The 25,651-nt window shown below is 40.9% G+C and overlaps 1 protein-coding gene across 1 annotated transcript; it reads left to right on the top strand.

Annotated features, from left to right (window-relative positions):
- The first annotated feature begins 1,971 nt into the window (after positions 1–1,971).
- On the top strand, positions 1,972–25,388 carry selenbp1 (selenium binding protein 1). Its single transcript, XM_050046733.1, has 12 exons — positions 1,972–2,075; positions 12,409–12,462; positions 12,569–12,681; positions 13,924–14,109; positions 16,124–16,244; positions 16,460–16,642; positions 17,403–17,584; positions 18,570–18,648; positions 18,739–18,860; positions 22,374–22,466; positions 22,622–22,740; positions 24,050–25,388. The coding sequence occupies exons 1-12, from the start codon at positions 2,072–2,074 to the stop codon at positions 24,210–24,212; spliced, it is 1,419 nt and encodes a 472-aa protein (XP_049902690.1). The 5' UTR covers positions 1,972–2,071; the 3' UTR covers positions 24,213–25,388.
- The last annotated feature ends 263 nt before the right edge of the window (positions 25,389–25,651 follow it).

Below are 25,651 nucleotides of genomic sequence, written 5' to 3'. Positions count from 1 at the left end.
GTTGGTTTAATTTATGCTGCTCGGTTTTGTGTCCTGCTACACAGCGCTCTGACGGCCTGCAGGAGATATCTGCTTGTATGTCAGTGAGGACGGGGGGTTGATGAGTTCTGGACTTAAAACCAAAGATCTTTACATTTGCCTTCAGGTCCTTCGAGTCCAGGTTCGTTCACCTGGGAACATTTTTCCGTCTCACTCTTGTGAGTCATTTCAGCTGATGTCATTGTGACACTGTCCTGGGTCGTGTTCCTCAGGTGGGACCAGGAGCAACGATCTCTACAGGGACCCCGTAGAGGGACAATACCTCGCTGCTGTGTGTCTCCTATCTCCACCGTTGTGCCCTCAAATCTCAGGCGTGGGACATCACTCTGTGTTTGGTGCAAGGCCTCCATCAGGTTCAGATTTACACACCAAGGTTACGTTTGGCGTGCATTGAGGCTGTTTGACCCCCTGGCAGGCAGCGCTCAGGGGCCACTTAACTTATTTTCATCTTGTCAGCAGTTTGGTTCTGAGGTCCTGTTTGCACGATTTCGGGCTCAGCTGGGAGAACATCACATCCCTCACAGCCTGCGGTGGGTGCTAATAACCAGGCTCGTTAGAAAGCGGAGCTCGTCCTCATAGAATCATAAACAAAACAAACACAGATTCAGTCCAACAACAAACAAACAATAAACAAACAAAATGTTCTGCATTTAAAAGATAACTTCATTTTAAATGATTTGTGTAGTTGTAAAAATTATGACTCGAAGAGTTTTCAGAGCACAAAGTTAAAAAGCTTTTAACATTATTATTATTATTATTATTATTATTATTATTATTATTATTATTGTTATTATCATTATAAAAGGAGAGCAGCATGTAACGCACCTCAGGGTTGAACAAAAATGAACACACACAGGTGATTTACCGGTAACACTCACATCTGTGTCAAAGATAATGGTCATAAAAATATATTTACATATGAAACAAAACCAGGAAAAAAGGAGAAACAATGAATAACATTAAAAAGGCAATTTCTAGAAAAATAAATTTGAAATTAATTAAAGTTAAATGAGAAAATTAAAAAAAAAGGGAAAAGGCAGGAAAAAATAAAAAAAGCACATTGAAAAAAAAAGTTGAATTAAGTAAAAAAAGAGAAAAAGGGAACTGCAGAAAAAAAAAGTACATTTAAAAAATGAATAAAGCTACATAAGAAAAGAAAAAGGGGACGAGGCAAAGATAAATGAAGAGCAATTAAATACATTTAAAAATTGAATGAATTAAAATCAATTAAGAAAGAAAAAATGGACAAGGCAGAAAAAAAATAACGGTAAATAACTAAAATTAGTTATTTAAATTAAAAGTTACATTGAATAAGACAAGGAAAAAATGACAAGGCAGGATAAATATTAAGTATTTTTTGTGTAAAATTAAATCAAATGAAAACAGAAAAAGGGGGAAAGGCAGAAAAAATTACAATAAAATAGTGAAATAAAAAAAATAAAAGAATGAAGTTTAATTAAATAAGAAAAGAAAAGGAGAAAAGGCAAAAATAATTGATGACTATGTTAATTTTTACACATTTTAAAAACGTTCATAATGTTAAATTAAATGGGAAAATAATAAAAGGGAAAGGCCAAAAACAATACAATAAATAAATAAATAATACAGATAAAAATGCTGAATGAAGTTAAACAGAAAAGAAAAATCACCTTCTCATTCACTTCAGACGCAGGTGATAAAATGTTAAATGGACTGAACTCATGATGCCTACCTTAGTGAACACACACACACACACACACACACTGGGCTGTGTGCTATGAAAGAAGGAAAATTAAAGTTCAGTCAGATTCTCATGAAGAATTTGTGTAATTATATTATTTTATATTTGAGTAAACCTCTCTGGGCTTTGGATGGTTAATATGCAGATTGTTTTTGGTCAGTGTTTAAGCCCCGCCCCCTCCTCTGATTGGCTGTGCCCTGAAAGCAGTTAAACTCCACCCTCCCAGTTTTGTTCACAGTGGACCTGGTCTGAGTGAGTCCAGACCAGCCTACAGCAGGACCTGCAGGATCTGATCAGACCAGGCGCTCAAACATGGGTGAGTTCACTTCTCTGTTATCACTGTCACCATCCCTCCATCACACCTGTCACCCCTCCACTGCTCTGGAGCTTCTGTCTGTCTCAGCTGCTCCAATCTTATGATTTTCTCATGGAATCTGGTTGGAGCAGGGCTGCAGCTCTCAGGCTGTGTTGGTGACCTTTGTTCTGTTTCCTACTGTGCACTCTGAAAAGCTCTGCAGAGTCTCACTGCGGCTCAGGAGGGAAAACTGAAGCTGCAGTCCAAGTCTGTACAAACTTAACAGAAAGTCTCAGCAGCTTTAAACTCTGATGCATCACACTGTTTGAAACACAGACTTTATTTCACAGGTCTGTGCATCTCCTGCAAAGCACTCCGCAAATGTAATATTAGCTAAAATAAAAATCTGAATTTCTTTGCAGGAAAAGTTTCATATGAACCAAATGAACTAAATATTTATAGTTTAGTCACAGATCAGTGACAGCTTTAATGTTACAGATCAGTGACAGCTTTAATAAGATAAGATAAGATAAGATAAGATAAGATACACCTTTATTGATCCCACAGTTGAGAAATTCCATGTTCTGTTCCAATGTTCATACATGTTGAATTGTTTGTCTGCAAACATGTCACAACCTGAGCAGACTCAGGCCTGCCAAAAGACTGTTTAGTTATGCACTTGTTATGAACATCTGTTGTTATTTCTGTCATCATTTGTGGCAAAATCCAAACTTTTATTTCAGGAAATATGTTGGAAATAAAAATGTGTCAGAGGCTTAATTTATTTTAGGATCATCCTTTTATCTTTTTTGAATCTGAGCTGTGATTTCAGTAGTTAAATTTATTTTGGACTTAATGTTAAAGTGCAGGTGGGCTCTGTGTATTTCCTGGAAACAGCCTCTGTGCTGCAGCAACATTATGTTGCAGTTCAGGTCACTTAAATAAAATTAAACTATCCTCACTGTTAAAAATATATAAAATGTTCAACTGATCTTAAACCTCTCAGACACTTTGACATGACACATTTTATATGAGACACTTTATGAATCTGCCAGGTTAAAATATAATTCAATAATAAAGTCAGTTACAGAGTTACAGGACACTTTACAGTCAAATAAAGATTAAACATTTCATGAGAACAGACAATAAAAAGTACAAGACAGTAAAATAAAGACAACATGTCATAACTGAGGTTATAATGTGTGTAAAAAAACATTTTAGTTACAGAAATAGAAATAAAAAAAGCAGATTTTGAAACTTTTGTGTTCTTATGAAGAATTAAAATGAAAATATTCAGCAAACGTCTCTAGTTTCTGTCAATTTGGTCAAATTAGTCAACACAAAATCTATTAGGAGACTAATGTGTTTATTGAGACGTGTGTTGTATTTGTGTCGTGATATCTATTGTGAACATCTAAAATTTTGCCTGACACAAAAAACCTAAAATTAATAATGAAAAAGACAAAGAAAGTCTTTATCGTCACTGCAGAGGAATACAATGAAATTAGTTTTGACTTTCAGGTGATGCATTCTAACAAAGCACATAAAAACACAAGACACAGGACGTTCAGTCGGGATAGAAATACAATAAATAAACATATAAATATAAAAGTGCAGAAAATATTTTGAAAAAGTTCAGAGAAGTCATCTGAAAGATGTCTGATCATGGGAATATCTTCTTTAAAACAGTTTCTGTTCAGCTGCTGACTCTCAGATATCCTACATCGGACAAGGGTCCTTGAACACAGCTTCAGAGAGTTTTCAAAAAGTTCCTCTGCAGGAAAATTTGTAGAAATGAACAAAAGCCAAAAAGAAGGAAATCAAACTAATTATTTTGATTATTGGAAACCACATTGTTTTTTTTAATTATCATCTATTAAATGTAAAAAAAAAAAAAAAAAATGTTCATCTCAGTGTGACACATTGAGACGTCTTCAATTCAGTTTCCATGTGACAGGAAATCAGAATAGTTCCTGATTTATTGTCTTTAATTTAGCCGACAGATTATTGCAGCTCAGAAAGCTGCAGGAAAACAGTTCCTTTAACTGGCACTCAGAGGTTATGTGTGTGCGTGTGTGTGTCTGTGCGTGTGTGCGTGTGAGTGTGTGTTACATAACTCAGACAGAGGTCACATTAGCTCACACGAATCAACAGTTTGGGATGTGGACTCGTCATGATGTGAACACTGCACGCCTGAGTGCTCATCTACAGATTTATTGTTTCTTGTTTGTTTAGCTGTTCACATGATTTAAAGATGTGGCTGTTATCAGATTTCCGTGTGAACTGGTCCTGAACCGACCCGTATGCATAGAGGAACAATAAGAAAGACTCGTACAGGAGGAAACATGGACGCCACTGAGGTCAGAGATCACAGTTCATTAATAAAGCAGTGGAGGAAAAAGGATGAGGAGAAAGAGGGACACAGTTGTAATTCTGGCTGCTCCCAGGGGCGTCTACTGGGTTTGAGGATGGTCAGGGCTCTGTGGGGGGGGGGGTCCAGGGGGGGTCCTCCTGCAGGAAAATATGTTGATAAACAAGAGCACCTTATTTACATTCAGAGTTCACAAATTAATCACTGCAAAAATTTAATGTGTGCCGTAAGAACTGTCATTGATTTCCAGATTAACTGTGAAAATTTGACACATTTTTAGTGTTTAATTTTACGGAATACAACTGCTATTGTTTAACATTTATGACTAAAGTTGTATTTATGTAATAGTGGCAGAATGTAACTAAGTACATTTACTCAAGAACTGTACTAAAATACAGTTTTGAGGTACTTGTATTTGAGTATTTTCATTTTCTGTTACTTTATACTTCTGCTCCACCACATCTCAGGGAAATATTAACTATAAAAAAAAAATCATGTACGATTTTTGTCAGTATCTCTATTTTTTTGGTTATTTAGGGACTGTTCTCTACTTGTCAGAGGAGGTGGTGTGGCTGGGATGTGACTTCTGTTTATAATTTTATTTATTTATTTATTGACCCTCCCCAAAGCCACACATATTTTTTCTTGAGCCTCCCTGAGTGACTGGTGGAAAACGCACGACCCGTGCTCCACCATAAATTAGTTATTAGATTTATAAAACTTCCCCTTTGATGTTTAAAAGTTAAAAGTTGAAGACGAATTCGTAGACTTAAAAAAGACCTCTGTGTTTTACTCTTGTCGTGCTGCTGGTTAGTTCGTTCAAACAGTTGTTTTTTGATGATTTTTATTCTGACAGAAACAGTTGTCACACATGATGTGTCAAAGACTGTCAGAAATTTTAAAACCCAACAATAATTTCTGTTCTCTCAGTTTCTGGCTGTGATAAACGGTGTAATTTTGGTGACTTTTAAAGAAAACATGCCATATTTTCTTTAAAAATTGGTGTTAAAATAAATACAAAATATGACCAATTCAAATTTGTATTCCACACAGAAGCCAAAATAAAAAAACTTGAGTCTCTCCCTGGTGCAATTATCATCATCATCACCATCATCTTCATCATGAAAAAATGATAATAGAAAACTACTGTTACTATAATTACATGAGCTGAGCTGTGCGGCTGTTTGATATCATGGGGAACTAAATTAAACAAACGCTAAACATGAGAAACAACTCATGTCTGTTCATGTCAACATAAAGCCACAAACCACAACCTGACACTGTGTGTGTGTGTGTGTGTGTGTGTGTGTGTGTGTGTGTGTGTGTGTGTGTGTGCACGCGTGCGCAGCAGGTTTGCAACTCGTTGATCCACCTTTAATGTGTAATAAATATATAACTGGTTCAACAGATAATAAACACGAGTCCTCACAGTCAGATTTTCTTTTTAAAAGTGTAAAATATAGCCATATTATTGATTTTTCATCATTCTGCTTCGATAAATCAGCTCCGAAATAGAAGTCCTTCTTACTCTTGTATCCATCAGTAATAGTATTTCTATAATATATTGTATATGTTTATGATGAGTACTTTCATATTAAAAAATCCGAGTATTTATTTCACCTGTGGTGGGCGGAGTCTGCAGGTGAGCAGGCCTCCAGCGTGGCAGCTTTTCTGTTAAATCTGTCAATCAACCAGCACCTCTGTGCATGAAAAAAAGAATCTGTTTCAGGTTGTTATGGAGTCGTTGGTAAACAGTGTTGGGTAATACCTAATTTAAAGGGGTGTGTATAAACTGTCATGATGGATGTTTATGACTGATGTCCTTCACTGTCATTTGGTCAAGTGGGACATTTTCTGTTCTGACAACTTTAACCAAATATAGCGTGTCATAAACATCAGGCCTGATTATAAAACTTAAAGCTACAGTCGGTGACTTTGATGAAAATCAACTGTCACTGTATTCTAAAAAAAAAAAGTACAAACTGCAGTGAACCAAAAACAACCAATCAGAGCCGAGGAGTCACAACCATCCATCATGTCAATCCCCACCCTTGAGCTGCTGTCAAACTGTCAAATGAGCAGCGCTGATCAAATATGAATCAAGATTGTGTTACAGCGGGCGTTGGTGGCTTAGTGGTAGAGCAGGCGCCCCATGTACAAGGCTGTTGCCGCAGCGGCCCGGGTTCGAATCCAGCCTGTGGCCCTTTGCTGCATGTCATCCCGTCTCTCTCTCCCCCTTTCACACTTAACTGTCCTGTCCATTAAAGGCAAAAAATGCCCAAAAAATATCTTTAAAAAAAAAAAAAGATTGTGTTACAGCGTCGCCTGTTTCTGACCTCGAATGTTATCATTGCCAGATTTTGGCACTGACACACATATTACCCAGCATCATGTTTGTTTCTGTACCAAGCGGAAAAATTAAGCCAAAGCTGAAGTGCCATAAACTGCAGTTCCTCTAATGGCCACTTGAGGCTGGCTCCAAGAGCGAGTCAGTCCCCACAGACCTCCACGTTAAAACGTAACAGCAGAAATAAACATGTTTACAGCCTGGTACAAAAAACAGTTTTGGTCTCTAAAGCTAATTGCCCCGTTTGTGACGACTGCACCGGACCTGAGTTTGAAGATATAACTCACTGGTTTTTCACTCATTTTTTTAAAGTCTTAAAGTTACGTTTAAATAAGGGCGGGCTGCTTTGAGTGACAGACTGTCTCTAGATAGTGTCCTCCAGCAGCCGAAATGTTGAACTTGAGGCTTCAAAACAGAGTCCACAAATCAATGGGTGACATCATGGTAGCTTTGTCCATTATTTTTACAGTCTTTTATCTGTTCATGACAAAAATACCATTGAAAATAAGAAATTATTTGTTTGATTGGAGTTTTTTTTATAGTTAATTTATAGGTTTTACAGTTCATGTAGAATAAGCATATATTTTTGGCAGGAGTGTTCCTGTCGACTAAATGAAAATTTTAATCAAGCCTAGTCTAAAAAAGGAAAACACTCAGAAAACAGTCAAAACTGAGCACAATTTATTGTTAAGTATTTGAAACATTGTCCCAAAAAATATTGTGTGCATTCAGAGCCCTTTGAAGCCTTTAATCACAATCTTCAACAACCATGTCAGATTTTAAATGCTGCTGAAGTACGAGACACTTTGTGCCGTGCGGTATCAATGTGAACATGACGGCAACTCAGTCAAAAGTTAACCACTAAAATAACATCTAAAATAAATAAATTGCCTCTGAAATGTGGGGCACATTGAACCCTGCAGATTATCTGACAGAAATGATAGCAATTCACTTTAAAGTTAATAAAACATGTAAATTATGATTAGATTTCAGCTGAAATGAGGCATTTTGCTCCGTGCAGTATGAATGTAAACCTGCACATTATCTGAAAACAATTCACTTAAAGTTAACAAATAACATAACATCTCAAAAAAGATAAATTGCTGCAAAAAAGAAAACCATGACGGAGATGAGTTTACCTTTTTTAAGACATAAATTACAAATGTCACTACTGTCAATTTACTGTGAGTTCTTTTCTGATCACAGTTGTATTTCTGAGGTGGCAAATCTGAATCAACTCCAAGTGCCTGTTCTTCTCTCAACTTTCGACAGTTCCCCCACCCCATAGGCCCCAATGCACCCACACTGTCCTTACCCACGGCCCTGCACTCCCTCAAATAAAGTGTTACCCAGTATGGTAGTATTAGTGTGTATTGTGTGTACATCACATACTGCACACATTTTCAGTGAGGAAAGAAAAACTCAGATCTTTCACTCTGGTAAAAGTAGTAATACCACAGTGTAGAAATACTCTGTTACAAGTAAAAGTATTGAATTTAAAATGTTTCTGAAGCAGTAAAACTGAAACTACTCTTCTGTTTATTACAGGATTATTATTAGTGGTTAATATGTGTAGCTGAGTGAGGTGGAGATGATGTGAACTACGCTGTAAAATATTTGACTATACATTTACAGTAAATTACATGCTACTAGTTCATTACTTTCACAGTAAATTGCTGTGAACTGACGGCTGTTAACTGTGATCTCACAGCAGTTGTGCCTACATATTACTGTGATCTAGCAGTATGCTTCTGTAAAATTACTGTATTCAACTCTAACCTCACAGTTTAAGCACATTACATTATGTAAGGGATAATGTATAATGAGCCGGTGAATACTGGGAAAATAACTCCTGACAAGGGAATAGAACGCGGAGGGGCTCTGTTCCCCTGTCGGGAGTTATTTTCCCAGTATTCACCGGCTCATTATACATTATCCTGCTTATTACACGGCTAATTATCAGTTAAATAAATAATTTGAGACAGAATATTGATTAATTATACGATTTTTATTGATTTATAATTTAAATTGGGAGGAGAGAAAAAAAAACTGCCGGCAACGGCTGAATCTGCGCTACAATAGCTACAGGGAATCAAGAGAAAATGAAAAGCAGCGTCCCTAGCAACACTGGGCTACATAGCAACGGTCATCACACAGTAATATCAGACCTCTGAATGCCGCGACTGACCAATCAGAGTACAGCATTTAACAGAGCCATGTAATAATGTGATATAACAGTATGCTTCTGTAAAATAACTGTATGTACCTACATGAATTTCCCAATAAAATGTGGTTAAATATCACAGTAAGAGCCTGTGAGGTGATAATAATGTAATTTATTGTGGAATATTACAGATACATGTTGTAACTTTCTGGAAATAGTACTTCACAGGACTGATGTGATCGATCCACTTTAAATACGGTTTCTTCATCAAGTTTTAATACTTTTAGTATTGTAGTATTTATCCGACACGGTGAGGTGGTTATTACTGATGTCAGCTTACACCTGCGACACATTGCCATTGTTAGCATGTAGCTCCAAACACCGCTGTGTTGAATTACGAGGCTGCTAGCGTGACTGTAGACTTGTTTTTTTTGTTTGTTTGTTTTTTTGGTTATTAAAAACCTTCCTGCTTCATGTTGTGTTGCTGCAGAGTGAGAGTTGTTTTCATGATGGGGTGTAAACAATTTAATTACAGGTGTGTCCAATTACGAGCCTCCCAACTCAGGATGACAGATGATTGAAATTATTCCTGCTGTGTATAAAATTCACCTGCTGGGTATAAAAACACTCCCGCTGTGTATAAAACAAACAGGAGCTCTGCAAATTTGCGTCCCAGAATGCATCATTCTGACCGCTGTGACGTAAGGTAGTCACAACGGGCCCCAGTGTATGGTATTGTGACGGGCCCTAAGGCACACTAGTTGCTTGTTATGCACCTAAACTAGCCCCCATATAATCGTATCATCCCATAATCAAGTAGAGACTTGACACTGGATAACACCAACATACATATCACCCAAAAATCATCTCCACATATATGTATAGGACAAAAATACCAAAGGAAATAAGGAGTTATTTGTTTAATTGAATTATTTTATATATATATATATATATATATATATATACCTTATCTATAGTTGATGTAGAGGAAGCATATTTTTTATATTTTACAACATATTTTGTTATAGATTACCAAAAAATAAAGAAAAGAAAACCATGATGGAGATAGTTTTACTTTCTCAAAGGCATATAAAGCATATCGCACCATTTTTAATTGAATGTGAGTCTTTCTTTTAACACAGACATATTTCTAAGGTGGAGCCCGATTTCTGCTGAACCTATAGTTGGAGGGCCCACTCTCTACGGGCCCCCTCACCTCATGGGCTCCAGTGCAACTGCCCTGCCTGCACTGTCTATATTTGCCCCCCTGGTCTAATCTCTGTGACGTCTTCTGCAGTAATGATAGTGTTGAGGTGGTTTTCTGACTTTTAGCATGTTGTTGTATTTTGTAGGGTGTGGACTGGGATACCACAGATCACTGGACACCACAAAGGGTCTGTCTCTATGTGTGTGTGTATATATGTGTGTGTAGATAGAAATATACCTGTACCTTGACAAGGTGGTCCAGATGTCCTTCTTCCCAGCAACATTTTCCACCTCCTCCTGTGGAATTCCTGGCATTCACAGCCCAGATAAGACCTGTAGTTAATCTTGTGTTTTGGGTCTACCCCAGGGCCTCCTACCTGTTGGACGTGCCCATAAAACCTCTATCTGGAGGTGTCCAGGAAGCACACTAAGGCTGAGCCCAGCCACCCTACAGAGGAAACTCATTTGGGCCTCTTGTATCAGCGATCTCACTCTTTTGATCACTGTTCAAAGCAGATGACCAGAGGTGAGGGTTGCACTGACTGATAAATCAGGAGCACCCCCTCCAGCTCAGCTCCCTCTGAACCACAATGCTGGAAACACTGCTGACCCAGCACCAAACCGCCTGCCCATCTTGCACTCTATTTTACCCTCACTCTTGTGAACAAGACTAGGAGATACCTGAACTCCTTCGCCTGGGGCAGTAACTCTCCCCCAGCCCAGAGAGAGCAATCCACTGTTTTCTGGCAGAGAACCATGACCTCAGACTTGGAGGTGCTGACTCTCAGCCTGACTGCTTCACACTCAGCTGCAAACTGCCCCAGTGCAGGCTGGAGGTCACGGTGTGATGAAGCCAACAGAACCACATCATCTGCAAAGAGCAGAGATGCAACTCTGAGGTCCCTGAACTGGAATACTTCCTCCCCACAGCTGGGCCTCGAGATCCTGTCCATGACTCAGAGTCCTTCACGGGTCCAATTTTTAAAAACCCACACCCACCTATACCCGTAGAGTTCAGTACCGGACCCGACCAGTTACCCGTAATTATGTACAAGTCAAAGCCACACCCACCTGCACCCGTTAATGAAAGTCCCACGACCCGACCCACACCTACACCCGTGATTATACAACACTTGCTACAGTCACTCACGTTAAACTTGGTTCTCCGTTCTTGAATTACAAATCCAGCTGTCTCTTTCCCCGGCTGCACTCGATGACGGGATGTTGAAAACATTCAATCGCTGCCAGATTAGGAGACATTTTAGTATGTTCCTTCCACTACCATAAAAACCTCCGAAGGATCCTCCCTGCGTGTCTTGAACTCGATGTAGGCTGCCACCTCGAGTCCTCCACGTTGGTGACAAATGTGACGACAGGGTCAAAGTTTTGACTTTTCCATTTGCTTTATACGAAAAATGACTTTTTTTTTTTGTTCTCACCTGCTGCCCCCTCGTGTAGTTCATTTTTACCCATGTCCGTGCCCATGAATTTATATATATATCTATATATATACATATTTTATCCGTTACACAGCTTTCTGTGGGTTACCCACTGGTACCCCACCTGGTGCAGGACTCTGCCATGAATATCACAAACAGAATGGCATGAGACAACCCTGGCAGAGGCCAACACCCACTGATAATGTGTTTGACTTTGTGCTGAGTACGCAGACACAGCTCTCACTTTGGTCAGAAAAGGACCGGTACTCTCCTTCTTTAGCTTGACGGCCTCTTTCACCACTACACCGTCACAACCTAAGAACCCACTGACCACCAGTGAGTTCTTAGGTTGCCGCCATATTAGTATGTCATTGTGAGCATTGTAGCATGCTGAATTTAGCATCTAGCTCAAAGCCCCACTGTGTTTAAGTACCGAGCTGTTAGCATGACTGCAAACTAATTTATTTTGATTATTAAAAAGCTTCATGCTTCATGTTGTGTTGTTGCTGTGGAGTGACTAATGAAACGCAGCCAAATACTCCTGTATATAAAACAAACAGTCCTGTGGAGCACTGAAGAACTGTTTCCCAGAATGCATCAGTCTGAGACACAAGAGGTGAACTGTGGACAGAGGGCTGAAGGGCTGCTGACCCAGTTTATATGATATTTAGATTTACTGTGTTTGTTTTTATTATTTAGAGGAAGAAAATTCATCCAACAGAGAAACATCCAGCTGCCTGGAAACAGTTCAGTTTTCAGTGACGTCCCCTGTGATTGTAACAGTGTTGAAGAGGTTTAATGACCTTTCACATGTTGTGTTTTCTCAGCCAAGTGCTCAGGATGTGGACCGGGATACCGCAGCCCGTTGGACGCCATGAAGGGTGAGTCTGTCTGTCTGTCTGTCTGTCTGTCTGTCTGTCTGACCGACTGACTACTGCTCACCTCTCCCCGAAACAGCATGAGCTGTAATTGTTTTTCTTGTTGTAGGTCCCCGGGAGGAGATCGTCTACCTGCCCTGCATCTACCGCAACACCAACACCCTAAAACCCGACTACCTTGCCACCGTCGACGTCGACCCAAAATCCCCCACCTTCTGCCAGGTAAAAGGAGTCATCCAATCCCGTGCTTGGTCCGTCTGGCCAACTTTCTTCTCCTGCTCAAAGTCTTCTTTAAATCTGGCAGTGAAGCTTTTTGATTTGTAGCATCAGTAAATTTCTTGTCTTTGTTCTCTCATCAGCTCTCTACTCCTGCTGGAGTAGTTTTCCACTCAGATGTCTCGCTGTCGTTTCCTCTTCTCCTTCTCCTCCCTCCTCCAGGTTTTTGTTTTTCTGTCTCTAACCTTCAGGATCTCTGCATCACTTTTGCTCTTAAAAGTCTTAAACTATCTTATGAGTAAAAATGCATGAATAAATAAGATCTAAAGAGCATTTTAAACTCTTAACTTTCACCGGCAGGGACTGTTTTAGTGGACAATGTGTCCTCTTCCTCTGCGACCATCTCCTGTAGCGTACCACAAGGATCTATATCAGGCCCCATTTTATTTTTCTTATACTGTATATGCTTCTCTTGGGGTCTGTTTTTAGCAAATGAAATATCTTTTACCATTTTTACATTGATGACACTCAGCTATATCTGCCAAACAAACCTTGTGATCTATGCAGTGTTAACATCCTCTTAAATTGCATCGAGGCTGTAAACTCCTGGATAGTAAAAACCGTTCTTCAACTTAACCAGGATAAGACAGAGGCTTTAATCTTTGGCCCAGCTGTCAAGTCTGCTTCCACGATCAATGCCCTCAGGTCTCTGTTATTTAATGTAAAATAAATGTGAAAAGTACTCTTGCATTCTTTGAGTCTGGTTTAAAATTTGATACACAAATCAACTCTTTCATTGGCACCAGCTTTTACCAATCACTGCTCTCCATTCCATGTACCCAGTTAAAAACTGAAGGTGATGGAGCATTTTCAGTTGTTGGTCCTAAACTGTGGAACAGTCTCCCACTTACAGTCCGATCTTCCCCCTCTATTGATACATTTAAATCCAGTCTTTAGACCCATCTTTTTTCTTTAGCCTTTAAATTATCATTAGGATGACACACCTGACCACACTGCTCAACATTTTTCATTTTGTTGTGTGTGCATCCTATTTTTGTGTTATGATTTCGTCAAAATATTGCATGCTCTTATTAATTTCACTTACATTTTCCTATTTATAACTGTTTTTATGTGAGCATTCCTTTTTATTTCTTTGTGAAGCACTTTCGTCAACAATTGTTGTTTTTAAATGTGCTCTATAAATAAATCTGACTTGACTTGACTTGACTTTGACCTCTGCCCCTGCAGGTCATCCACCGTCTGCCAATGCCGAACCTTCGTGACGAGCTGCATCACTCTGGCTGGAATGCTTGCAGCAGCTGCTTCGGTGACGCCTCCAAGAAAAGAAACCGTCTGATTCTCCCATCACTCATCTCCTCCAGAGTCTACGTAGTCGACGTCGGGACGAATCCCAGAGCACCGCAGATCCACAAAGTACGAGCAGCACACTGAAACGCTAAGGAGCTTGAGGAGGCTCCCATACAGGGGGCCTGGTTACATAGAAAGTTGGGAGAATGGGAGGTTCAGTGGGGCCTCTTAGTGGGTTAATTCAGCCCTGACCCTGACTTATGAAAACAGCAGCTGTTTTCTTTAAATTCAGAGAAATAACTGTAATAACAGACCCTCTGTCAGAGAAAGCGGAGACGCTCAAGCTAAACTAAAGAAGTGAAAGAACAGCAGAGACTGTTGTTCTGAGAAGGAGGAAGAGGAGGAAGGTTCATCCTGAGTTCAGACTGGATGATAAACGCTCTCACAGCTGTTCTTTAACATACTTAAAATATTTAGAAGTCATTGGACTGGGCTGATGATGTGGGAAAATAAAAAAATGTTGCTCTGCTGGCTTTAGTCCATCTGATAAAATAATCAGAATGCAAATACGTCTGTCAGTCTGCTGAGTCATGGTGTAATCATTAAAGAGTTGAGTTCCCCTCAGATACTTTAATATACCACTAAAAGGTGATACTGGAGGGCTGCTGGTGCAAACTGGGACAGTTTGTAGCTGAGTGTGAAGCAGCAGGATGTGAGTCAGCACCTCCCAGTTTGAGGTCATTGTGCTGAAATAACAAAATTGATAGATTACTCCCTTCGGGTTGGAGTGTGTTCCTGCCTTAAGTGATGTAGTTAAAGTTTCTCTGAGTCACGCTCATTTGTGAGGGTAAAATGGAGTGTGGGATCAACAGGTCAATCTGTGCCAGCAGTAATTTGGATGTTGTTCAGTGCAGTTTTCACACAAAGGGATTTAATCCTGAAGGTGAAGCTGTGGATTCCCTGGTCAATCTCTGTTCCAGTCCTCAGCTGTGGTCCTGGTCTCTGAGTACTCTGAGTTCTTTGGCAAAGTGTCTGGGCTCAGCCTTAGGAACAGGGTAAGGGGCTCTGATGTCCGTCCTCCTGGACGCCTCCTTGTGGACATACGCTGGACAGGTCCAAATCAGAGGAAATCCAGGGTCGGACCCACAACAAACTGGAGGAATTATATTCCCTATCAGACCAGGAATACCTCAGGGTCCTCCAGAAAGAGGAGAGGGGCATCTGGGCTACCTTGCTTTCCCTGCTGTCACCTTCACCCAGTCCTTAGTTAGTACCTCAGAGTCCTAGGATCTGATACCAATAAGACTCCAGTCACAAACACAAAGTTCTAGGTTCCTATCCAAGGACAACTTGAGTCATTAACAGAGCTCTAGGTTTCGATTTTAGGAAGCTTTTAGTCAGTGGTAGAGAATTCTGGGTCACTATCACAATAAGACTTCAGTCACTAACACAAAGTTCTAGGTTCCTATCCAAGGACAACTTGAGTCATTAACAGAGCTCTGGGTTTCGAATTTAGTAATCCTTTAGTCAGTATTACCAAATTCTTGGTCACTATCCCAGTAAGACTCCAGTCAGCATAGCAGGCTTCTAGGTTTTGATCTTAATAAAACAGGGGTGGCTGTGACTCAGAGGTTCAGCAGTTCAATCCCCAGCTCCTCCAGCCCGCATGTCAAAGTATCCTTTGGCAAGATACTGAACCATACAGTTGTCTAAAGCAGGATCTCACTCTGTGTCCCTCTTGGTCAAAGTGACAGCTGTGACGGAAAGAGTCGTGAAACACAAACATAAAACAAACATGCTAGACTTTAAGGTGTGAGGCGTCCCAGACGTGGCGTCAGTTGTCGTCTACTATGACACACTACACATCATAAAACAATCGATTACCGCACATGACTGTCATCGTCATTCATGATCCAAACAGACACCGTAGAACGGCCAGGTCGCGCTATAATCAGGCTGATAGCATATAGTCTGAACGTGGCATCAGCGACAGAAGATGGATGGATGCTTTTATTGTGAAGAACTTTGTAGCCTTTGTTTTGAAAAGTGTTGTATAAATAATTCATCCTTAATGTGTTGAGGTGAAAATTTGAAACCAGATTTACCAAGTTGTGTTCATGTTATATTGTTGTGTCTTCAGATGGTGGAGCCTGTCGACCTGTACTGGAAGTGCGGCCTGGCAAACCCTCACACCACACACTGTCTGGGCAGCGGTCAGATCATGATCAGCTGTATAGGAGATCCATCTGGCAACGGCAAAGGTGAGACATCAGCAGACTGGATTATAAATTCTAAGAAATAATATGTATTAATAACACCTCGAAGTAAAGGAATGTCAAAGGGACACTGAGCCATTTTGTAAAACCCTCGTTTAACCAGCTCTGTCCTCTCCCAGTGACAAACCCTCCCTGTTGATTACTGCTGTAGCGGCCTCTAATGGACAGTATCAGTGTTACACCTGATGTCGTTCCTTCAGGTGGTTTCGCCCTGCTGGACGGTGAGACGTTCGAGGTGATCGGTAACTGGGAGCAGCCAGGTGAAGCAGTACCCTTTGGATATGACTTCTGGTATCAACCTCGACACAATGTGATGATCAGCACTGAATGGGGTGCACCCAAAGCTCTGGGTAATGGTTTTAATCCTGCCCATGTCAAAGAGGGTGAGTCAGAAGGAAACATTTCCTCCCTGAGTCTTTCTTTCCTTTAAATCTTTTTAATGTCATGACCACTATGATGACAAAGAAATGCCTTCTATGGACTGTTATCCCTGATCCTCTTTGATTTAGATTCTGATCTAAGTAAGACTCAAATCGGTATCAGTTGGGTTTAGGTTCTTATCCCAGTAAGTCTTTCGTCAGCACCTCAGTAGTTGTGTTTCCTAGTCTACCACAGGGTAAGCCTTTGGTCTGTAACAAAGGGTTCTTGGATTTGATCCCAGTAAGACCCCAATCAGTGCAACTGGGTTGTAGATTTCTATGCTAGTATGAATCCAGCAAGTCCCACAGAGCGCTAGGTTCAGCTGCCAGTAAGTAAGTAGAATTTATTTGTACAGCGTTTTCACAGGCATAGGTGACGAAGTGCTTTACAATTTACTATATACGATAAAGAAAACATAGAAGATGAAAACACCACCTGAGCCATGTATTTAAAAGTGCAAAACTAAGAGCACAATAACTTTAACAAAAGTAAGATTCCAGTTGGTATCACAGAGTTCTTGATCCCAGTAAGGGTTTTATGTTCAAATTCCAGTAAGACAGCAGGGTATCCATTAACTAAGACAAGGGTTGAGAACTTTGTGTGAGGATTGAGACAGTACTGAGTAGTTCTACACATGATCACAGAAATGCCAAGCTCAGTGTTGCACCTTTGGACAAAAATCAAGGCTCAGCTTGTGCAAGTTAACTGTTGTTTGTGTCCTAGGACTCTACGGCAGCTCCATCCATGTTTGGGACTGGACCACCCACAAGAAGCTGCAGACACTCGATCTGGGTGAGGAGGGTGCTATTCCCCTCGAGGTCCGATTCCTCCATGACCCCGATGCCACGGAGGGCTACGTGGGATGTGCTCTGCGGGGAACAGTCTTCAGATTCTACAAAACAAAAGTCAGCACCACATGATTTTAATATCACAGGGTTCTAGATCCTTATAGTTCATACCCAGGGTTCTTGAACCCAGAGGGACACCAGTCAGTACCACAGGGTCCTAGATCCAAGTAGGATTCCAGTCAGTACAGGGTTCATACTGGATTGTCTGTTGAATTTAGAATGTGAATCTGTTCAGTGTTCTGGTTGGTTAGTGATGGCCACTTGTGATAAAGAGCTATAAAACTAAACTACAGTGAACTTTAGACTGTTTTCAGTCGGGAGGCTAGTGAGCGACCTCACTACAGGTGCAGCCCAGAGATTTATTTTATATAGAAAATATTTTGTCAGAATGACATCCTACCTGACCTCAGATTCTTGACAGAGCCTAAACTAGCAACCACATATCGTATCATCTCATCACATGATCAAATGGACACTTGGCATTGGACAACATCAATATACATATTACATAACATATCTGTGTATGACAAAAATACAATAAAGGAAATCATTTATTTCTTGAATAATTTTTTCTTGTTTATTTTTTGTTTGTTTTTTGCTTATTTTTTTAGTTCGTGTAGCGTAAGCATCTAATTTTCTTATAGATAGTTACTGACTTTTTTACCCCTAAAAATTGAAACCATGACAGAGATGTGTTTGCCTTTTCGAGGGCACCATTTTTGATTTAAATTCTCCTTTGAACTTTTACGAGGTGTCAATCTGAATCTCTGTCAAAGGCCCGTCCTCTGCCTGAAACATTTTTGGAGGGCCCACCCTCTCTACGGCCCCCCCACCCAACAGGCCCCAGGGCAACCTCACTCACTGTACTGTCTATATTTACACCCCTGATCCTAACCTTTGATACTAAGGGTAGCTTCCACCCCTCAATCGCAAACAACATTGTGACTGAGAGCATGTTAGCATCCTGATATTAGCATTTAGCTCTAAGTACAAAGTTGCCAGCATGCCTGCAGACTCTCAGTCTGTCTTTTTGTGTCTTCAGAAAGGTGACTGGGCTGCAGAGAAGGTGATCAGTGTTCCCAGTAAGAAGGTCGAGGGATGGGCACTGCCTGAGATGCCTGGTGAGGCTGTCTGTCTGTCTGTCTGTCTGTCTTACTGGTATGTGGTCTGATATCTTTTCGTTCTGACTGGTTTCCTGTCTCTCTGTGCAGGTTTGATCACAGACATCTTGATCTCATTGGACGACCGTTATCTCTACTTCAGTAATTGGCTCCACGGTGACATCAGACAGTATGACATCACAGACAGGAGGAACCCAAGACTGGTCGGCCAGGTATGAATGTTCTAATCCTGCATGAGAGGAAATAACTCTCCACACCAGCAGACAGCGGTCGTCTGCATCAGTGAAAGACAACACAATAATAATAACAATAATAATGAATTTTATTTATAGAAGGCTTTTCATGGTACTCAATGACACTTTCCATTAGTTGAAAACAATCATGAAATAGAACACATTAAAAGCCGTTTTGAAAAGATGAGTTTTGATGAGTGATTTGAATCAGGAGAGGTCGGTGCAGTCTCGAATGTGTCGGCCGCTATGGAGAAGGCTCTGTTGCCCCAGGTCCAGAGCTTGGTCCTGAGTAGTGGCGGAGTGGCGGCAGCAGGAAGGAGTGTGGTGGTGGAGCAGGTCAGTGAGGTAGAAGGGGGCCTGGTTATGGAGGGCTTTGTAAGTGAGGAGAAGGGCTTTGAATTGGATGCATTGTGGGATAGGGAGCCAGTGGAGGTTCTGAAGGACAGGGGTGATGTGATCGTGGTAGCAGGCAGTACTGGTGATTTGATTGACATGTTTTTCAAAGGAGAGGTTGTTGAAAGTAACTCAGAGGTTTCAGATGTGCTGGCAGGAATGCAGAGTGGAATTATCAATGGTGAACCATCAGCAAATGTTTCTGCTAAAGAACTCAGTGGCTAAGTAAAACAATCTCACCTTGACTTTAGATCTTTGTTTACTTTCCTCACTTCCATGTCTCTTCTCATGTGCTGAGCTGAACTGCCAATCAAAATGATTTCATTGCCAACACTGATTCAGCTAGCTGCCACACCAGCAGGGCATCAGATGCTCATCAATGGCCCAACATTAGGCCCGTTTCCACTGAAGTAGTTCCTGGTACTATTTGGGGGGCAGGAACTTTACAAGAACGTCCTCTCGCTCGGCCCTCTCAACCGCTGTGTCTCCACTGAGAGGGTGGAGTAGGAGGAAGGTTCCTGTAAAGTTACCGGGCTCTGGATGTGATGTAATCGTTGCGCGACCATTTTGACCGGGGCGACGCGGCTCCTCGTCTGCTGAGTTTTAAAAATGCTGGCTATTTTGTCGCTTTCTGTTGACATCACATTCCACCTTGAGTATATCCAATCAGCACCAAGTAAACCCCAAGCCCCAGCCAGGAGTTTTTCAGGGCCGTTCTGAGTACCTACTCCGAGGCAGGGACTTGTTTAGCCCCTGTAAAAGTTCTGGAACTCTGTCCTTCAGGGGTGGTTCCTGCGGTGGAGACACGCACCAACAGCCCCGGCCCCGTAAAATTACCCCGAAGTTCCTGCGGTGGAAACGGGCCTATTGACCAACAGCCAACCATTGCCTTGCTGTGTCAGAACCTTTACAGGTGCATGGCCACTTATTATGATTGGGCTAGTTTTGGTGCCTTCATTAGGATCATTATTGTTGGAGCCATAGAGGTTTGCAATTGTAAATGGTTTGTTGTTGACTGAGGCACTGATTATAGCATATTCTCCTTCTGGGTCTATTATTGAGTTATTGTGAGTGAGTGAATTTTTTATGGATCAGAATGGAGACATCCCTTTGGTTATCATTGTAGGTAGCTGAATAGACTAGATTAAATTGTGTGCCTGTTGTTGTTCTGGATTGTTTAGATGATTATCTTGCAGTACGCATGTGTCTGCTCTCAATTTAAATGAATGATTTATGACTTTTATTCTTTCGCCTGTAAGCGAATGCCACAGAGATTACAGAAAATAAGTTATGGTTGCATAGAAAACAGAAATAAGAGAAAGACAATGTTATTAGGTATTCTTCCGGGTATGTGAGGATTAGATGCAGTTTGTCTCCATGGTGAGTGTGTGTTGTATGTCTTTGGATGTGTGTGTGTGTGATTATGGTAGGTATTTGAGTGGGTATTATTGGACGTGGAGATACAGAAAACAAGGAGACAAAACAAACAAACTAGTAACAGAGAGTCACACCAGGAGACAAAACACAAAGAAATATCATCAGGGGAGTCTGTTCATAGGATAACATGGGGTGTTGGTTCGATTGTGTGTTTGCAGGGTTCTAATAGAGTTCTGTGTTGTTTCTGAAGGAGGGTCAGTCAGAGAGTCTTTATATTGCCCTGTTCAGTATAGCCCTGGTGTGGTTGTAGAGGTGCAGTACAGCGGTCCATTAATGTACAGTTTGTCCAACACTTGGTTAACTAAAATTCTACCTACTCTTCAACCAATCCAGTGGTCAAAGGGGGAAAAAGTTCATAATACATTTTTTCCATTTCCACTGTGAAAAGTTGTGGATGGTACCAATGGAACCGTTCTGTACTGTCCCCATGTTTGGTCCCCCCTCTGTTGGGGTACCTAGCACACAGATCTGGTACTAAAAGGTGGAGCTGTGAACACTGCAGTCTGATTGGTCAGTAGAGGACGGTCACTCTGCTCAGGGCTGAGTTGTGTCTGGTTTTGAGGCTCATGTAACCACTGTTCATACTGTGGAGAGTTTTATTAGTAAACTGTAACTATAAAATGAAAGGATGTTTTGCTGCCTCTCACAGCAGCTGGAGTCTGAGAAAAAATAACTTCATTCATTGGGCCGACTGCTGGCAACTTTTAAGGTGGAACGTTAACTTGTAATGTTACTCAATGCATGAGCTGATGACGTGAATCCATCAGCACACCTTAAATTTCACTGTGACCATCACTTTAGTTTTTATTGTCTCTCTTGGATGACATATTTAGTAATGAGTGGATCTTCAAGCGTTTAAAAAGATATATTAATTCCGACCAGATTATGTGAACTGCATATATTCTGATCCTCACTTGAAGAAAAAATGTGGCAGAGCATCGTTGCAGTGCCAATGAGACGGACCAACCAACCAGAAGGTGACAGCTCTATGAATTTCCTTCTCTTGCTTTGTTTTTATGAGTTCCTTGTGTTTGTAGTGTTCCAGTTTAGCAGTGGTGGGTCGGGGGTCTTTATCAGTGTGAGTACCAACTGTGAACGCATTGGAAGGTTTTGTTGTTTGCAGTATCAGAGGGAATTTTGGGGCTGTGAGTGTATGAAGGTTTTGAGCAGAGCTTCTGGGCTGTCAGATGTGTGGTTTTCCAGTAAATCAGGAAATATTAGGTTGTCGTGCAAAACTCTGTGTGTGAATGTCCAGTGTGGTTTCTTTTATAAACCACCTCCACGGTGGTTTGGAGGGAGCTGTTTTCTCTCAGGGTGTGTTCTATATGGTTGTTAGCAAAATCTAAACAAGACTGCATGTCTTTTATTTTGGAGGGAAGTGTAACGAGCAGATGGAGGTTACGGTTGATGGATTGGTAAACACTACTATTTCAGTTGTGAGCAGATCTTCCGTAATCTTGAAAAGTTTGTATCTGGATCAGGGTGATTCGATCCAGTGTTGCTTAGAAAAAGCAGCGCAAAAGTAAAATGGATTCTCTGATCCCAGGTAGTAAAACATGGGATTTCCAGGTCTTCATCATTCTGATCCAAATTGAATTATTTGAACAGCTGGGCCTTGGTGACGGCTCAGAGTGAGACAGCTAACCTCTCTGTCTGTTCCAGGTGTTTCTGGGAGGATGTATCGTCAGTGATGGTCCAGTTAAAGTCCTGGAAGATCCCGAGAAACAGCCGCAGCCCCACCCCCGCTTCATCAAGGTAACACAGACAGGACGCAGTGAGACGGGACAGGATGGACTCGTCTGTCTATCCAGCATCCTTTCGTCTCTCCTCTGCTGGAGTTTATTTTTATTTATTTCTTGATCTTTCTGATTCGTCATTGATCTGTCTCTATCCACCTGTCTGTCTCTCAGGGGAAGCGTGTCCCTGGAGGTCCTCAGATGCTGCAGTTGAGTTTAGACGGTCGGAGACTTTACGTAACGACGTCTCTCTACAGCGGCTGGGACAAACAGTTCTACCCCGACATGATCAAGTGAGCTCTCACACTACCGCTGCTGCTGCTGACAATACAAATACACTACATGTCACTTGGTCAAAGTCAAAGTACACTATATGGCCAAAAGTATGTGGACAGATGAACATAACCATGTTGAAACAGGCAGTGTTGTGCAAGTTATTCTCAGGATTCTCCACCACTGAATCAGGCTTTGAGCATTTTAAGGGACGTGCACACACCCCATTCATTTCAAGTTGCTCAGTGGCGCATGGAGCCGAAACGTCTCTTTTTCTGTGTTATGAAATTCTCTGGATGATGCTTCCACATCATTGGGCCCATAAAGCAGCCACACTGGAGACTTACGGCAGCCAGTACAGCTAGCATTGTGCTAATTTGATTGTAGGGCTGCCTCCTAATAGTCGACCAAACCTTAGTCGACCAGAAAGGTCATTAGTCGGCAAGATTTCATTGGTTGCTTAGTTGGGGGAAAAAACAACAGCGGTGAAACTCTATTAGCTGCGCCTTGTCAAAATAAATCAGAGCCTATATGACTGGACCATGTGGGACAGACACAGGAAGCGGCCACACTCAGCCGTCAGACAGGAGTCACGTTACAAACCAATCACAGCTGACAGATATCTTTCCCTTCTTCTGTAAATATTCAGTCTGATAAACATGGAAAAGTTGATCATGTTAGTGCAGGGCTACCCAGAGCTTTACATCTGTCCCACGGACGATAAGCCTACACACTTATAAACAGCTCCTAGAAGAAGATCAGCTCTGCACTCAGGATTTCAGATAAACAGGCTATATGGTGCTTGTTAAGGTTGCTTAGCAACCTCAGATGCAACTTGCCAGTGATGCCAAAATTAAACTGCCTCCCTCATCTTTAACATGGTCACACTGTCGCTGAAACACCAGCAGCTGTGTCGTCTGAATTCCCAGTTACAGTAACTACGTGTTGTGTTGAATAGTATTTACCTCGTGTTAAAAAGTGTAGCGTCCCCTCCATGGTTGGGTAAAGGAACAGGTTTGGTTCAGACTTCATGTGCCATAAAACACAGTGTGTGTTCATTAATTCACGTCCGTAAGTGGAAACGGATATGTTTAGTTCACCTTTCACTAAAACCATGTGAACATGTTCTTTAAGTACATTCATGCATGACACTGCTCAGGTTCATCCAGACCCAGAACAAAATGCACAGGTCAAAGGTCACAGCCCTGTGACCTTTGACCTGTGACCTTTGTTTTGTGACCCAGAACAAAAGGTCACAGGGTTGTCTACACTTTTGGCCTGTATTGAATAAAACTGTCTGAATGTACATTCTTTGTGTCTGTGTGTCAGAGAGGGCTCGGTGATTATGCAGATCGATGTGGACACCGCTAATGGAGGTCTGACCCTGAATGAAAACTTCCTGGTGGATTTCGGTAAAGAACCCGACGGTCCAGTTCTCGCCCACGAGGTTCGATATCCCGGAGGAGACTGTACGTCCGACATCTGGCTGTAGGATCATCAAGAGGGGAAATGTAAATACTCTCAGTCAGCATCTGAAGTACAGTCATCATTCTAGACCGATCGATCAATGCAGCCTCAGAAATCACATTTAATCACTCCTAAAGGACGAAGTCAGAAAATGATGTTTCTGTATTTAATTTCACATTCAGACAATATTACACAATCAAACTGTCTTTGTGGTTGAAGTGCTTTATAGATGATTAGTACTCTGTTATTAACTAGTCAAATATAAACTACAGGACACTACTGCACACAATTAAACACAAATTTGATTAAAAAAACCAATAAAAACACATAAAACAGGAGTCGACAACCTGCGTCTCTTCAGCTCCTCTCCAGTGACCCCCTGTGGCTCTGACAAGAAATCACATGCATACGTCTACAGCCTGATGCCTTCTCCTCTTAATTTTGCAGAACCTCATTAGCAATGGCAAATTTTGAGTCTCTCTATAGACTCCAAATCCAAAAAAGGAAAAGTCTCAGAGGAAAATCGACAATTTAATAATGCATGAACTGATTCATGTGCTTTAACCGCTGCAAAGTTAAAGTACCAAATAATCATAATCAGCCCACTGGAGAGTGACCGTCGTGTGGTTAAACATAAACCTAGTTTAGACTTAATTTGGTGAGTTCCCTTCATCATGAGGCTCAGACATGTTTTTCAGCTCCAGACTCCAAAAAAAACAGCTGAGAATCTTTAATTATTATATTAATTCCAACTATAACAACAGTTCAAACCCCAAACCTTTAGTGTGATATTAATATCAGTAATATAGTGTCATAATATTCTTGACTCTGTAGTGTCATCCTGTTATCATTCCTTCAGTGTCATATTACTAAAGTTGTGGCTTGTCAACTTTCCTCCTGCTGTGTGTGAAGTTTCCATGGATACAGGTGACACAGGTGAAGTGAGTGTGACGAGATAACAAACGGACCAATCAGCTGTCAGCCTGAGACTCAGGGTGTTTCCTGTCAGTTGGTAATGATCCATATATATATATATACATATATATGTATGTATACTCATGTATTTACAGTTAATCCATGAACCGACCAGTTTGACTGTAACTGACCTGCTGTGACCTCAGTCATGTTCCTGTCCGTTGCAGCGCCCCCTGCTGCTCACTGTTAACTCGTGATGGTTTAATAAAGTTCTCTTTGAACAGTCGTCTGTCTCATACTTTCATATGCAGATTGAAATAATAAATTATATAGTCACGATTTAATATTGAGTGGTACATCTGAAAATATAACAAATATTTATTAATTGATTTGTTTATTTATGTATATATGTATCTTAGAATTTGAGAAATACAAAAACAGTCAACAAACATCAAAATTTTAATTTACTACTGAACAACTGATGATGTTTTTGTTTTGTTTTTTCATTTAATTTTGGTGTAAATTTTCCATTATTTCTTTATTCTGTTT

This window comes from Epinephelus moara, chromosome 6 (genome assembly GCF_006386435.1).
Source record: "Epinephelus moara isolate mb chromosome 6, YSFRI_EMoa_1.0, whole genome shotgun sequence".
Classification (NCBI taxonomy): domain Eukaryota; kingdom Metazoa; phylum Chordata; class Actinopteri; order Perciformes; family Serranidae; genus Epinephelus; species Epinephelus moara.
The sequence above is the reverse complement of the archived record's forward strand: the minus strand, read 5'-3'. Positions and strand labels throughout refer to the sequence as shown.

What these genes read in the sequence shown, in the direction of transcription:
- selenbp1 (XM_050046733.1), top strand. An exon ending in AATCCCCCACCTTCTGCCAG is followed by an intron (nt 12,682 to 13,923) that starts GTAAAAGGAGTC and finishes CTGCCCCTGCAG; the next exon opens with GTCATCCACCGTCTGCCAAT. An exon ending in TTCTACCCCGACATGATCAA is followed by an intron (nt 22,741 to 24,049) that starts GTGAGCTCTCAC and finishes TCTGTGTGTCAG; the next exon opens with AGAGGGCTCGGTGATTATGC.